Consider the following 17,099-nt stretch of genomic DNA (forward strand, 5'->3'; position numbering starts at 1 on the left):
CTCCAACTGGATTCCAACTGGAGATGCGAACTACATGTGGCCTTTGAGGAAAACAACCTCCTTATCAATACACAATTGTCAGAATGTATGTTTATAGTCACACCCTCTAGTGTCACCCAAATGAGGATGAGTTCCCTTTTGAGTCTGGTTCCTCTCAAGGTAGGAGTTGCCTCTTCCATCTAAGGAAGCCATAGTCGCCTCAGTCACCTTCAGTCAGGCTTTAGAATTTTTGTATATTACCTATCTTTGTATAATATTAAACATTTAGTACTACTGTAGGTTTCTTATGTTCTGTAAAGCTGCTTTCGGACAATGTCTATTGTAAAAAGTGCTCATCTCATTTCTCATCTTCTACCGCTTATCCGAACTACCTCGGGTCACGGGGAGCCTGTGCCTCTCAGGCGTCATCAGGCATCAAGGCAGGATACACCCTGGACAGAGTGCCAACCCATCGCAGGGCCCACACACACACTCATTCACTCACGCAATCACACACTACGGACAATTTTTCCAGAGATGCCAATCAACCTACCATGCATGTCTTGGACTGGGGGAGGAAACTGGAGCAAACCCCAGAGGCACGGGGAGAACATGCAAACTCCACACACACAAGGTGGAGGCGGGAATCGAACCCCCAACCCTGGAGGTGTGAGGCGAACATGCTAACCACTAAGCCACCGTGCCCCCCTGTAAAAAGTGATACAAATAAATTTGAATATGAATTGAATTGAATAGAAGAGAAGAATTGAATAGATAGAGACAACTAGTCATGTTTCTACACACTGCAGCACATTGTCTGATGATCATGGAAATACAGACAATATACAATACCAAGATCATGAAGAGCAGTGTTATTTGATGACCTGAAAATACCTGTATACTGAAATTGATCTCAAATGACCTTAGCAGCCCTGAAAAGAGATGTTAGATGTTTATTCGCTACCAAAGCATACAGTACATGTTAAAATATATTCCAAATAATACAATAATTTTCTTCCAGGTGTAGAGGCGTATACTCAGCACTGTTTAAAACCAAACTAACTGAACACTATTCACTTTAAGAAAGACATATTTCAATTTTGCATGAATGTGTTTTAAGAAAAAGGAGTCACAGATGACTGAATTATGGTGAAAGTAAAAACCTTTCTAGAAATATGATAATGCCACAAGCCCATGTATGAAAAAAATCTGAGACTTAATTCAACTGTATTTTCCTGGTACCAAAAACAACCCATTAATACAAAAACAGTTAACATAATAAAACCTCCAGACCCTTCATCCAGGGCTCTAGATGTCAGTTTCACAGTGATTTATTTTAAATGCTTTTTGGAAACATAATTTTTCCAAATTGTAATGGCACAAAGTAGATGATGGAACAATTATAAGAATATTAGTGCACCACTACTGTCTTTTAAGACAATCATACAAAATTTCTAATGAGCAAACCAGAGGCGATGGTGGCAAGGAAAAACTCCCTAAGGTTGTATGAGGAAGAAAACTTGATAGGAACCAGACTCATTTGGGTGACACCAGACAGGAAATAATGTAAAAGTAAATTATACAACGGTTTATAGTCCATTGGAATTGTGTAACCAAGAGCTCCTGAGAAACTAACAAGTCAGCGTAATTTCTAAGTTCAATACAGACTTAACACTAATTTCTTCCTGCCGAAGTCTTCAAATGTTCACAAAGCTGACGGAAAATTCATTTGTCAAGTCTCTCCTTTCAAAACCTAAACTCCATTTCCCAGAACCCTCACCCAGTTGACTCAGCAACAAACTCCAAACCTATAACATGACTAATCACAACTAGCCTTTACTGCTTTGAAACATGATACTTTTAATTTCATTCAACTTTTCACAATTACACACTATCCTTTAAATAACCTGGGCAAACCTGACCTGTAGTGTTGCATCTTGTCATATCAGTAATGTTACTAAACCTTCTTCAGTTTTTATTGTCATGTTAATCCAGTGCCTTTTTTTTTTTTGGCTTGGTTTTTATTATTTCTGTCTCATTTTGTTTCCTGTTTAATTTAGTAGTTTCCTGTTTTGCCCCTCTGGTTTGTCTGAATTTGCATCCAATGACATTTTAAAAGATGTGCTAGGACCTAGATTTTATCAAAAATAAATAAATAAATAAATATTTCCTGGAAGGGATTTTCTGGTAATAAATAAATAAAATAATAAAAAGTAACATGCCAGTTAATGTTTTAGTTCAGTAGAATAAACTGCTGTTTAGAACAGAACAGTTTTATTCTCCCTCCAAAGCCATACTGACGGTATTTGAAACCTAATTAAGTCACATCTTCAAGGTCCCTCCTGCTATTATTGTGTGTAATGACTTCTTGTGGTGGGTCGATATTTTAGATCAACTGGGTGATTTTCCGAGTGCCTATCAGAATCTTTTGGAGTCACCCTTGACAAATCAGCCGATTGAGCATGTAGAATATAGAGTGCTGATAAGGCAGAACCACCAGACTGAGGTAGAGAGAAAGTAAGAGAGAGAGAAAAATAGAGAGTATTTTGCCTCTAACACCAATCCTGCACAATTTGGCAAAGGGTTAGAAGATTTGTCAGCGCTTTAGACAATCTCACTTTATCTCAGAATGACACCCAACAAAAGAAAAGCGCAAACATTTTCACAAATTGCTAAAGGCACAAAAGTGTAATCGGTGAAATATGTAACTTTGAATCACCCGCCAGTGTGTACTTGCTAATAAAAGGTTTCATTTATGACAAGCATTTCTGTTGTTTTGTTGCGTTCCTGATTCCGAAAAGGCTCAATGCTTGAAGTCTTAAAATTGTTTTTTTTACTGGTGACACAGCTCTTCCGATGTGTCGGTGGATGAAATGGTCTTGTTTTAAAACAAAAAAAAAGTTATTTTTTTCCGATTTGCGCTGACACTCTGGTAGCACAGTTACAATGTGAGTCTGTGTGATAATTGTGTTATAGTTATGTCTGTCTGTCTTTCCCTCAAACAAACCCACAAACACAAAAGCTGGAAGCTTCTTTTCAATCTGCATTGTTCCTATTATCTTCCCTGCCCTGAGACACCCCCCCCCCCCCCACACACACACACACACACACACACACACACATACACACTGTCAGACATTTTACTTTTTTCATCATTTTTGACCTAGAACATTTTGCCAGAACGTAACAGCAGGCTTAAATTATAATATCAATTCAGTTTCATTTGCATAAATAGAAAGTTAACATTTAACACTAACTTCATGCCCAATAAAAAAATTGTAACCACAATCTAAGTCACTTGAAAAGACTAATTTTATTGCTCCCAAATGGCAACAGAAAACCATTCACTTTTCGATTGGGAGCTCTTTGAGTGGGAACGATGGATACCCTCCCTTCCTCCCTCCCTCATCTCTCAGTTACATCACATCTTTATACATGTCAGCTTACATGCAGTCTGAAGAATAGACAAGTTACCATCTCCTCTATGCATGTTTGTTCATTCAGTGAGCTCCTGAATATCACTGAAGAAATGAGCTAGGCTTGATATATGGAAAGACACAAGGGATGTACTGTAAGTGAATAAAGATGCATTATTTGGAATGAAACGGGTGTGTTCGTGAATATGATATAAGCGAAGATCTGGAATTAGTTTTAGATTTTTTTCCTCTTCGCAGAGCCTCTTATTAGAGATGTCCACAGGGACGGGGATCTAGCAAGACTCCAAAAAGTCATGTGATCAAGAGGTTTTTACTTTCGCACAGGTACTGCACAGAGCATTTACATCATTCCTTCATTCTTACTTCAGCATCAAGGTAGTTAATTTAGGCTACTGATTTCTTTTTATGTTGGGAAATAAAACCAACTGAATGTATTTAAAAATATTGCTGGCATTTTCAAACAAATATAATAACTGTGGAAGAGCTCTCAATTTCTATAAAGACTAAAAAGTCTGACAAGAATCCACAAACCATATTGACAGTGCTGACATTTCTACCTGTTTTCTCCCAGTGAACCACCAGAACTGAACTGTAACACATAGCACCAAAATCTCTCATAGATTTGGTAATGAAGGCCATAGAATATAATTTACACCATTGTAATACTCATCACACCATTCAGTGAGTCTGCAGACTGTGTGAAGTGGGATAGTTCCCTCTCAGACCGGTTTCATCAAGATTTTTTTTAAATACATATTAATATGTCTATTATTCTGTTCTCTGAATTAATAAGACCATGTTCTCCTCATATAAAATCAGTGCCACTAAAGGGACAAAAAAAAAAAAACTGTTATTAATTTTTACCTCCAGTTAATATTGCATTGCTTTTAATATTTAAAGGACCTCTTCTTATGAATTTAGTCTAAAAATATGAATTTTGTATTTTTTCATGCCAGAAACGTTGCTTGAGACATTTCTATGATCATTTCTTTATCAAATATTAATAAGATATCATTTATTTCTGTTTGTTATAGAGCCACCCGAAGATCTCCTACGCAGACAAGGCAAGAAAAACTTCAAGAATCCCAAAGATATGAGATTATAAACACTCTCTGTCTGTTCACTTCTCTAATAATCAACTCCATCTTCTTCATTATCTTTCTACTTAGTGTTCTCTCTCTAGCACAGTTCAATTTTCATCTTTGATGCAGATTTATTTCATCTGAGCTCAGAGTGTGAGGTCTGATTATAAGTGATTTCTCTAATCTTTTGATCATGTTCAAGTGGTCACAGATTGGCACTGCATATACTTCCCTATCAGATCTGAAGCTTTGATTAATTTGATACACACCACAATCAGAGATGTAACATTCAGGAAACAATGGTGTCTAGCACATTCCTATAAGGCCAATATCAAGAACAAGTTAGAAAGGACAGTAAGTGAAGTCTGCATCACTACTGAAATTGTTGGAAAGAAAAAATAAATAAAGCAGAAAAACAATGAAGGCTAAACTGGATTTTTTCAGAAATAGGAATACACCCTGCGTCTCAGGTTTTATAGCAAATTCGTCTCATTATGGAACAAGGTTAGACATAGAAATGGCTATGCTTTGTTGAGTAGAGGATTTTTAGACTGATTTAAAAAAATCACTTGTTCTATTCCATTTCTGCAGATATAAAGAGAGGAAAATCTGTAAAGCAGTATACACTCCTGAATAAAATCTTAAGACCGCGGGAAACATTAGAAGTATTTGCATTTCGTGCTGGTGGTTGTAAGAACTGCTTCGAAATGTCAAAAGAAGAAAAAGGATAAAGAGGCAAAAAAAAAAACAAAAAACAGAGATTGGCAATTTATTGAAAACTGCATTTAAATTCAAACAGGCTGTTCATCAGCTGATCAAAAGTTTAAGACAATAGCCCAAAAATACCCACAAAACTAAAAGTGTCAAGGACTCAGTAGAGAGTAGCCTGACCGTTCCGGTTGATAACTTCACACTGATTTCTGCATGCTTGATGCAACTATTTCTAGGAGGCTGGTGGGAACGTTGCTCCATGTGGTTAAGATGGCTTCATGAAGGGCATCCACAGTCTGGAACTGACGTCCATTTCTGTAAACTTCCCTTGCCGTTCATCCGCAAACATTTTCAAGGGGATTTAGATCAGGGGAACACACAGGATGGTCCAGAAGGGCAACATTATTGTCCTGGAAGAAGTCTTTCTTCAGACAGGTGTTGTGAATTGCAGCATTGCCCTGTTGAAATACCCAGTCAATACCACACAGACGAGGGCCATCAGTCAAGAGGGATGTCCACTGAAACATGTCCACATAGCCACCTGACGTTTGACGCCCCTGCACAACCTGAAGCTCAATTTTTGAAGGAAAAAGCACCCCATATAATGATTAAAGATTTCATTTTCTGATTTGCCTTTTTGAGTTTAAATGCTGTTTTCAATAAATTGCCTACTCTTTATTTTTTGTCTCTTGCTCTTGTTTCTTCTTTTGGCATTTTGAAGAAGTTCTTACAACCTGGTTACGCTCCACTAATGCAAAGTGTGAATACTTATAATATTTACCCTGGTCTAAAGATTTTGTTAAGGAGTGTAACTACCATGTACAGATCATTCTCTGTTGTATTCTCTGTTTATTATTATTTTTGTATAATTTATGTAACATGTAAGACATATAGAGTTAAGCTGAGGCAGTAAATGAGCTCTGTGCATATGTAAATAGAGTATACATAATTTTCTTTATTGAATTCATTACTATGCCCTGCGATGGGTTGGCACTCCGTCCAGGGTGTATCCTGCCTTGATGCCCGATGACGCCTGAGATAGGCACAGGCTCCCCGTGACCCGAGGTAGTTCGGATAAGCGGTAGAAGATGAATGAATGAATGAATTCATTACTAGTATTTATAAGGCTTCCAAGCAGTAACACTAGTATATTTGATCCACATGATGACTGAGGTGTCTCAAAATCACGGTGTGACTGCATATCCATAGACAATAATTAGTGCATAAATAATAAAGTCGCATAATTGAAACTACACTACAGAAAAATCCTGTTAATTTAGCAGCGACTACTTAAGTGTTGTATTTTTAGCAATATTATATGGCTTCTCCACACTGACCCATTAGTTCCTTGGTTGCCAAATTCCAATTTACTACAAACTGTCAGAAAGGACATTATTTACATTTACATTATTTACTGTCCAGTGTCATCCAAATGAGGATGGGATCCCTTCTGAGTCTGGTTTCCCTCAAAGTTTCTTCCTCATATTATCTCAGGGAGTTTTTCGTTGCCAACGTCACTTCCGGCTTGTTCATTAGAATAGATGTTAGAGATATATAGTTTAGCGCTATACACATAAATTGAATTAAATTTACTTCACCCAAAGTACTTAGTTTGCCATTTTGTTTTAAAAAAATGTATTCTATACTGCTTCCCTGAGAGAGCTTTTTTCACTGATTATACTCTTAGATCCTGAACTTGTGAATCAGTATCAGGATGTATTTCTTGCTAGAAAGCACTTCTTTAAGTCACTCTGTATAAGAGCATCTGGCACAAATGTGTGGCATAAATGTAAATATAACCTAAACATGTCTGGTTGAACTTCTCATATGCATATTAGTAAACTGTACATCATAAATGATACCCTAGTTTGCAACTGACACACTTAATATCTGTAATAACTGTTCTGAACTGTACTACCCATCAGCCCCAGAACATCACATGCCACATTAATCACTTTCACCTATGTCTCGTTATGCCCTGTTTAGCACATACAGTATATACTATTAAATCTGTATGTTTTTGACTCTTGTTTGTATACATAAAAATAAACACAAAGAGCTAACAGAAAGCCTGACTTAACAACAGATGCAGAAGATTTTTTTAACCTCCAACAAAAAACTCTGAAAGAAAATAGCACAGCTGAGGGCGTCCCTCTACCCCCCAACGCCCTGCAAAGGATGCCAGTTCAACTCACAGCGTCACCACTGGCATTACTCCAACTCACTGCTCCACCTCACTACACAAACGCTCTTTACTTCGGCTGTATGAATAAGAATGTTGCTCTGACTTCTCGCTTCAGTAAAGATGTTATTTTAGAAATGTTATTATAATGCATTGTGATGGTATTAGAAAGTCTGTAATTAGCTACAAAAGCCTTCATTGTAAGACCTGTAAGACCACAACCTGCCATTATTAGTCTCTGACACCTTGATCTGCATGTGTTCAATGAGGTAATTAAATAGACTGGGGTTCTGCTTTTGCTTGCTGCTTTGAGGACATTTCCTCTTGAAAATCCAATATTTTGGCATTGTAATGCTAATGGTAGTGGCAGTGATGAATGGGAACACTAAAGGACAACATGCAGTTATAACCTTTAATCAACAATAAACCATTAGAGCCTCTCAATTTAACTACACAGGCTCTCCTGTGGCTTAGCAGGTGGTTGGGACACTTGAAACCTGCATAATGCATTCAGTGGTGGAAATTAAATTGGATAGATGAACATATTCATGACTGAATTTGTTCATCTTAACATGGGGAGGTACAGTATCTGCTTGCTATGTATTTCTATGTATTATGTAATTCAAATCTGTCTATATGGGATGTAACCAAATACAGAGATGCATCTTTAATAACTGTCATGTTTTTTTTTCATTAAAGTCAAATACAACTGCATATAACTGCTGAAATATTTGTTGTTTAAGCAATGAAAATGTGCGTCTGTCATTGATTCATGGTATTCTGAGAATTTTAAGAACCCCCACCCCAGATTTAGCCACCATTTTAGTAACATGTAAATAGTTTTGAATTACAGCCATTAGGATAATGTGGGAACATGTAAAATGGTTGCTTTCAGTTTCTCCATAATGGATGGTTTTTGCACCCTGAATGATTTACTTGAGTGTAAGAGCATGTCAGTTGGAGAGACAATTGCTCAGATAGATTTTCTATTGGGCTTGCTTGACAAATGAGTTTGTTGTGTTAGCAGTGTGAAATGAGGATGTGAACAGCTTTTGGCTGCTATTACGGAGTTTTTTTTTTTACAGTAATTGAACTTTGGTAAGAGTTTTTTTTAAACATATTTTGGTGGAATGTTCATTCGTTTGTTCATCTTCTACCGCTTATCCGAACTACCTCGGGTCACGGGGAGCCTGTGCCTATCTCAGGCGTCATTGGGCATCGAGGCAGGATACACCCTGGACGGAGTGCCAACCCATCACAGGCACACACACACACACTCTCATTCACTCACACAATCACACACTACGGACAATTTTCCAGAGATGCCAATCAACCTACCATGCATGTCTTTGGACCGGGGGAGGAAACCGGAGTACCCGGAGGAAACCCCCGAGGCACGGGGAGAACATGCAAACTCCACACACACAAGGCGGAGGCGGGAATCGAACCCCCAACCCTGGAGGTGTGAGGCGAACGTGCTAACCACTAAGCCACCTTGCCCCCCTTGGTGGAATGTAATCAAAAGAAAAAGAAAGAAAGAAATGAAATGAAACACAAGAAACTTAACTATGTACCCATGCACATTTGCTAAATAGGTGTGCTAAGATAACAATAACCAATAAGAAATTTAGATAACAAAAAACAATGGATCCACTGCAAAGACCATTGCTTTTGCTTTTTTCCCCCATACTTTTCAAGTATTAATTATATAATAATACAAATTAGACACTGCTATTAAATGAAATAGAAACAGAAACATGTGAAAAAGGAGAATAATTGTTGAATTCAAAGACAGGTTTGTGTTGGAAAAAAACACAATTTAATGGACCAAATATTTGTACTAAGCATATTATAACATTCTGACTGCGAAGCAGTGTGTGTTCCCATGCGTGTCACTACAGGTTTTGCTTTCAGCTGTTTCATACAGTAACTAGGTTAGTTTGAGTGCTGACCTTTAGCTAAGTGGTCTGGTCCATGCTGTATCTAGATAAAAAGACTGGATGAGGGAAATGTCTGGCTTTGTCTTCTTATCAGTCAGAGATGAGATGAGGTGAGAACGCCTCAAAGAACAAAAACAGTGGGATGAAATAATGATCTGTACTACAGAGCCCGTGCTAATATATCAGAGTCATTTATTTTTAAAATGTTCAAAGAAATACTGAGAACTGGTATAAATAGCAAAACTGAGTATTCCTATAGTCACAATATATTGTCAAATGATATATTATATATTGAATGAATATATGACCTGCCCACATAATGACTTCTCTCATAATCTCTTCACCTTTGATGCCTTGCACATTTTTATCTGTATTTAAACGCATTGCATCTGGAGTATTTGTCATATTAGTTATACAGAAGCTGACTCACAGAGCAGGCTCTATTCTCAGACGCTTTCCTTCCCCTGCGGCTGTAGCTGCTCTCCATGCCTGCTGGCCAGATTGCATCAGTGGCAATGATTCAGCTCCACTCTCTATCACAGCTTATAAACTCAGTGCTGAGCACTAGCAGTCCTGCAGGGATCCAGCTCATGGGCCATGGCAAAATAAGGTGTAGTGAAGCCTGATAAGGAGAACACTGCAGGAAAATACGTGAATGTTGAAAATACACAGATGCATTCGCATGAGTGAGCGTGAAAAGAAAAGGTGTGTGTGTTTGTGTGTGTTGGGGAAGTGCATGGGGGTATGTGTGTGAGAGAGAGCAAAGAGGTTTTATCTGATTGTGTGAAATCCCCCACAACAAATTAGTGAAGTGTTGACAGCAGCAGGAGGAGTGGAGCAAGAGGAGGCAAGATTTCTCCCTCCAGGATGAGTGTAAGAGGAGGTGCAAGTCATTAACAGTAAGTTAAGCTAAAGGACACCAGATTAAATATATTAACTATTTTAGAAGCTGATTTAATTTACTGTACATTGATAACTCATTCCTTCCTTTCTTTAAATAATTTATAATGTTCTGAAGCATCCATATACTTCCTAACGCCATCAGCCATAACGTTAAAACCACTCACAGGTGAAGTGAATAACATTGATTATCTCATTACAAGGGAACCTTTCATGGGATGGAACATATAAGGCAGCAAGTGAACAGTCAGTTCTCAATGCTGATGTGTTTGACGCAAGACAAATGGGCAAGTGAAAGGATCTGACAAGGGTCAAATTGTGATGGCTAGATGGCTGGATCAGAGCATCTCCAAAACAGCAGGTCTTATGGGGTGTTCCTGGTATGCAGAAGTTAGTACCTATCAAAAGTGGTGCAAGGAAGTACAATCAGTGAATTGGTAACAGGGTCATAGGCTTTCAAGGCTCACTGATGCGCAAGGGGATTGAACGCTGGCCTACTGTACCTGGTCCGATCCCATAAAAGTGCTACTGCCGCACAAATGCGGGAAAAATTTTATGTTCGCTGTGATATAAAGTTGTTGGAACACGCAGTGCTAAGGGCTTGAAGCATATGGAGCTGAAAGTATATACTGCTGAAAGTATATACAATAAACATGTTAGCATTAGAACTGGACCATATAGCAAATGGCAGAAAATAGCTTGGTCTGATGTATCAGTATGTTAAAAAGGCAAGTTGGCAGAGACAGTGTGATGATCTGATTCCTGAAACAATGCAAAAATTGTTCAGGAATGGTTTAAGGAACATGACAAAGTCTTCAAGGTGTTGACCCTCCCTCCAATTCCCAATATCTCAATCCAAACAGCATCTGTGCTGGACAATCGATGGAGGCCTCACCTCACAACTTATAGGGCCTTAAATATCTGCTGCTAATGTCTTGGTGCCAGATACCACAGAACACCTACAGAGATTTTGTGGAGTCCAGGCCTTGACAGGGTTAGAGCTGTTGTGGCAGCACAAAAAGGACCTACACAATATTAGACAATATTGGTTTAATATTATGTTTAAATGCTCACTTGACTATTTTCAATACGTTCTTTGAATTAGAAATACTGTATAAATGACTAAAATACTTTTATTGTCACTTACGTGTATAGTGCATAAAGTGTATAGTGCATAACAATATTATTGTTTACAATGCTTTTAGGAACAAATATCTTAATACTTTATATAATATATGGCACTATTACAGACATTACAGGTGATTGTATATCCTATAATATATAACATTTATTTTCTTATAATGTTATTGACAAAAACATTTATATTTGAACTCTTTATACATATTTACCTTTCTTAGGATTGATTTTATAATATTTATACATTATACTTTGGTATATATTTCATTTAACCTATTGCATTTACAAGGTGAGTGAGTTTTGTATGTAAGAGTTTATCTGGGATGTTTTTAAAAATGAAACATTTGAAAAGGTTTAATAGTTTTTAAAGAGTAATCTCTGCTAACTACTAACTGACAGAATGGCTGTACTGTATATGATGGGCATGAACTTTCCCATACCAATATCTCACTATTAAATGAAAGACTGCTTGTTTTGTTTTTTAGAACAGCAAACAGCAAATATGATTTAAAATGTGCAAGATATTCGTATTGATTTTTTACCTGATCAATAGAGAAACCACAGTAAACAAAAAGTCAGTCTGTTCATTTCCACTTGCTCTGTGAATAAGCAATGAGGAACCCAAGGCACACACTTGTCAGGTTCAAACGCTATTGAATAAGAGAAGCAAAATAACTGTAATAATCAGGGTCTATCACAGCATGAAATTCTCTCATCTGTTGGCATAAGACCTTTCCTCCCGCAGTAGCCACACAATGACATCTCACAGGCTAGATCCAATAATAGTACACCAGAGATTCTTCACCTGAATAATTCATTGTTTTTGGATTGGGAGTTCAAACTGGCTGGTGTGTGTGTGTGTGTGTGTGTGTGTGTGTGTGTGTGTGTGTGTGTGTGTGTGTGTGTGTGTGTGTGTGTGTGTCTGTGTGTGTGTGTGTGGTACCTCATTTTCAGTTTCACAGTATATCCCATGCTGACATTTACATAATCAGGTATCATTAGTCATCTGTTTTGTTGAATAAACCTAACACAGTAATTACATAAACTGCAGGGATTTCTGTTGTTGTTCCATTTGCTATGTAAGAGTAATTCTTTCTTTTAGCGTTAAAAGTTATTTTCACTCAGGGAAACACTGACTGGCTGTAAATCAACAGTGCAATGTGTTCACTCAATACTCTCAGCTCAATTTACTGGTTTATTAGCCAGTTCATCCAGCTGTCAATCACTCTCCCAGACTATCAATTCATCAATAAATCAGCACCTGCAGAAGTGGCCATGCTTGGGGAAAAAAGCTCTCATCACATTTACTGCCCCGTGTCAATAAGTGCTACAGTGTGGCTACATCATGACCAGGTTAAAAGAGAAAATGTAAGTTTCTAGCAACTGAGAAGAATTTCATCAGACATAGCCTATCCTGCATGTAAAGTGTATCCTTGAAGTTATGCTCATTCCCATTTTATGAAAGTATTCAAAACTCATGCCAAGGCAAAATGCCTTCTGCAGTGTTTGATGGCTGCAGCGATCTTTTTTATATGCACATGAACCTTAAAGTCACTCAATTTTTGTAGAGAGTGAAGGAGAATGGGATGGGGAGGGACACAAAACCTTGCAGTTAGGCAAGATTTCCCTGCTGGCATAGAACTGACCGTGTGTTTCATCTCTCTCCTTTAGCGGACGTGAGCCGGTAATGAGTAATTTCAAACTCACAGCAGGCATGATCTCCAAACAGCAGTCTGTCAGCTAAAATACTACCATTTTATTAATAATTTATGCATAGCAGTGAACATCTCACATTCTGGGATTACATGCAAGTCTAACATGTAGCCCACATACTATACAGAACTTAACACTGCATTCAGCTGTACAAAATGTACTGCATTATGCTTGGCAAGAGATTATTGTGATAAAAAAAAAAAATACTGACTCTAATTTGCTTATTCTTATATCTCTGTCAATTGTTCGGGTGATTTTTTTATTGAATCAGAACTGATTTTCGGAATCTAAAGATTTATTTATACAACTGATAGAAACATATTCAATAACAATACTCAAAATTCAATTCCACTATGTAAGGACATTTAACTATAGCGTATTTTATTTTTTGATCGTTTCACCACTCCAACTTTGCTCACATAATTCACTCCATAGTACCCTGGATGTCTCTGACACCTGAAATTACCATGCCTACTGAGAACATTTAATGCACTTAATTATTTTCTGTAAATCACCTGCAGCCTGCTCATTATTTGAAGATTCAATTTATCCCACTGCACAAGCAAATTTTGAATCTTATTAAATCAAGGCCACAATTATTCATTCACATTCAGTAACTGCTGTATCCTGATCAGGACCTTTCCCAGGAACACTGGGCATGAGGCAGAAATACACTTTAGTTGAGAAGCCAGACCAAATCAAGACATCATAATCACAAATTAATGTAGTCAGATGGCAATTTAGAGACACTAATTCAGAACCAGCATGGTTTTTGGATAGTGGAAGGAAAGCAGAATACCCAGAGCAAACCTAAACAGAAACATGGAGAACATGCACTGAAATGCTACCTGAGCACAGGATTATACCTGGGCACAGGGAGATGCACCACTATGGTACAATCAGGACTACAATAGATTTTCTAAATATAAAAAAGTCAGCTAGATATGTTGCATGCTATAACCATACATAGTTGCATTACAACGAGAAAAGCTCACTTTACAACAACAATTGTAAGATTTGTAACTGCTCCAAATCCATCACAGTATTTCTACACGCAAAAAAATATAGGGAAATAAAGTTTTCAAAATTTCACTGAGATGTTCAATCAGCAACTTTTTCATTTAAGTTTTACTCTTTGTACTGTTTGGCTGAAAGTTTAACACATTTGGACTTACTTTAAAGAAGGTCATTGTAGAGCCGTCCTCCACCACACCATACTCAATTTTGGTCTGTTTGGCGAGGTCATCGGCTGAATCGATAGGAGACTCCATTCTCTCCACTGTGAGGAAAGCAGCCAAGTTAGCCGTGTAGGAGGAGATGATGATAAGGGTGAAAAACCACCAGATACCTCCTACTATCCTGGTGGAAAGGGCTTTGGGCATGAGCTCAGATCCTAGTAGAGAGGAGTAGAGAGAGTAGTCAGGGAAGGATCAACATCAGTGTTAGAGAGGTTCTAGAGAGAGACTGTGAAGAACCAGACGTAGTCTTGTCTGAGCAGAGCAGAGTAGAGCTGCAGGGCAAGAATAAGACTAAGGCTAATTCACAAAACATCATAGTCTGGGAGAAACAACCATGCTAACTGTGTACTTGCTCTGGACTGATCCAGAAAGACATGGAAGAAGTTTTCTTGTGTTTAACTAACATTGGGTCTGCATTCCTTTATATTCTATAATGTTATTCTTGAGGAATGACAAGGCTAATATCAAGATTAAATTAAATGCTATTTTCATCGATTAACTTCATTGCCTCATTGCTTTTTTTAAACTTGCATGCATGGGAAGTGGGGATATGTCAAAAGAGGGTTAGGAAAGGGAAAGAAAAGGTTTTTATAGCTGAAGGGTAGGAAAGGTAAGAGAGTGCTTATTCTCAAGCATTAAGACACAACCGTAAGCTTAGGTTTTGTGCATTCAGTAAAGTCAATACGTAATGGACTGTGTGAAAGATGTGCTTCCTGTGAATCAGGGCTGAGCTATGTCTGTGATTCAATCAGGCCCCACTCGGACTTTCTCACAGACCATTCAAGCCCAGAGTTTGGACATGACAGCGAATCCAGGTCCAGACCTCTGCCCATATAGTGTCTGCATGCTGAATTACACACTTACACAGTTACTATTTAGCTGTGATCTCACTGCTCCCTAAAGGAAACTGACTCATGATTGTGAAACAACTGGACAAATACTAATGTCAATACTAATACGAATAAGAATAATAAGTAATAGCCTCTCTGGATTTGTAGGCATGTGTTGATATAACTTTTATCAGAGTTTATTATATATATCTAGGAAGGACACGTATGCTGGTGCCTTCAAATTTGGTCAAAATAAAGTAGAAGCCAGCTGAAACCATATGTGTCACGTTAACACAGGGGTTTAACACAGGTTTAACACATGATCAGTGATTGTAATTTGAAGTGTTTCTGATAACCTCTAAGTGAATATACTATCATGGTATATGTTCTAACTGATTATCAGCACACGCCACTATACAACTATACACACTATACAATTATACACAATATACAACAAATTTACCCAGGTCAGTGCACAGTTAGACACGGTCCAGCAAATCGCATCATCACCTTTTAAAAGGTGCCCTGCAGTCCACACTGCTTACTGGCAAAATGGCTCAGACAAACAGACAGTCACATAAAAAGAACAGACACAAAGGACACATACAGGGACCCACAGGTCAGAGAAAGGGGTCACATTTCTTTTTGTCCTTGCCCCACTGGACTGGGCTACTCTGATCCTAACAGGCCACATTCAGGCCTGACCTAGAAATAACCTGGTTGGGGCTGACTGTCATGTACCCAAGGTAACGTCATGTCCAAACACCTCATCCCACAGTTTTCTGGGGGCTGGCAAGCCGCGGGCAGGGGAGCCTCTCTACAGTGTAGGGCTACTCACTCAGTATGGAGATGTTCATGCAGAGCAACACAAAGTGTTAAGCTTTGACCTTGCTCTTCAGCCTGACACCACATCATCTGATGCAGCACACACACACACACACACACGTCCTCTAACACAGGCACAATGCTATTTTAAGTGTCAATAAATGACCTCATTAAATTATCATTACCCTCAAGGTATCTTTTGTCACAGCTCATCAAGGTTCTTTATAAATCATTATCAGGTATTACCATACATCAGAATGTTTCCAGTGTACCCAACATTTCATGCTACTATTATAAGGAAAGTGTAATTCTGTATGGTGCTGCAATGTTCAAAAAGGTCATTTACTTTCTTTAAAGTCTTTCTATAAGGTAGATGACAATTTGCCACTCGACAATTTTCCAATTTTTGTTTCTCATGCGCAAGGTCAGAATTTCTGCTGCTCAGTGTAGCCTTTCATATGCCAAGCAAATACATCACTCTCATCTCCTGCATGATAAGCACAGACCTGGCACTTGTCAATTGGCTACGTCCAAACTGAAAAATATATAGTTTAGATGTTAACAGAATAAAGAATGAAGAGAAAATAGAGCCTCATAACATTAAATCGATCTATACTGGTGAAATTCTGTAGATTTATGGACTAAGAATTATGAGTTGCTCAGATTCACAAATCTAGTGCCTACACCTATAATTCATAGCTCTGCTAGCAGTTCCGCTTATAAAAAGAAAAAAGTGAACATTGCTACCTAGCTATGTTACTTGCTGGATGATTTAATTACCAGCTATGAAAGACTTCACTCACCCTCACAAAATATACTAGGGATATGTGATTGCCTTCCACATGTGAAGTCTTTTATAATCTATTGCCTTAAATCTAACACATACATATACTATAGCTTCTACATGCAGTATGCACTGGGGGCTGCCTATGACATGACTAAAATCTCAAACGTTCATGAGAAAGTAATACAGAGTTCTCTTTCTGTGTTTTGTTCCAGTGATCAAATGCAGTGCGAATGCACCCCATGCTGCTTGGCCATAGAGCCCATTACTCTTTTATGATCTAGAATGTTACGTTTCCCTAGTAAACAGACATTATGCTCGATAATAAAAGAAAAGGACAT

At 38.0% G+C, this 17,099-nt stretch overlaps 1 protein-coding gene across 2 annotated transcripts in view; it reads right to left on the reverse strand.

Moving 5' to 3' along the window:
- The window catches only part of grik2 (glutamate receptor, ionotropic, kainate 2), a 134,036-nt gene that overhangs the window by 17,515 nt on the left and 99,422 nt on the right, over positions 1 to 17,099 (reverse strand). For both annotated transcript variants that reach the window (XM_060870032.1, XM_060870033.1), the window contains exon 14: positions 14,257 to 14,474. In XM_060870032.1, the coding sequence (XP_060726015.1) occupies positions 14,257 to 14,474 (218 nt within the window). The remainder of the gene's footprint in view (positions 1 to 14,256; positions 14,475 to 17,099) is intronic.

Source organism: Tachysurus vachellii, chromosome 5 (assembly GCF_030014155.1).
Source record: "Tachysurus vachellii isolate PV-2020 chromosome 5, HZAU_Pvac_v1, whole genome shotgun sequence".
In the NCBI taxonomy this organism is placed as follows: Eukaryota; Metazoa; Chordata; class Actinopteri; order Siluriformes; family Bagridae; genus Tachysurus; species Tachysurus vachellii.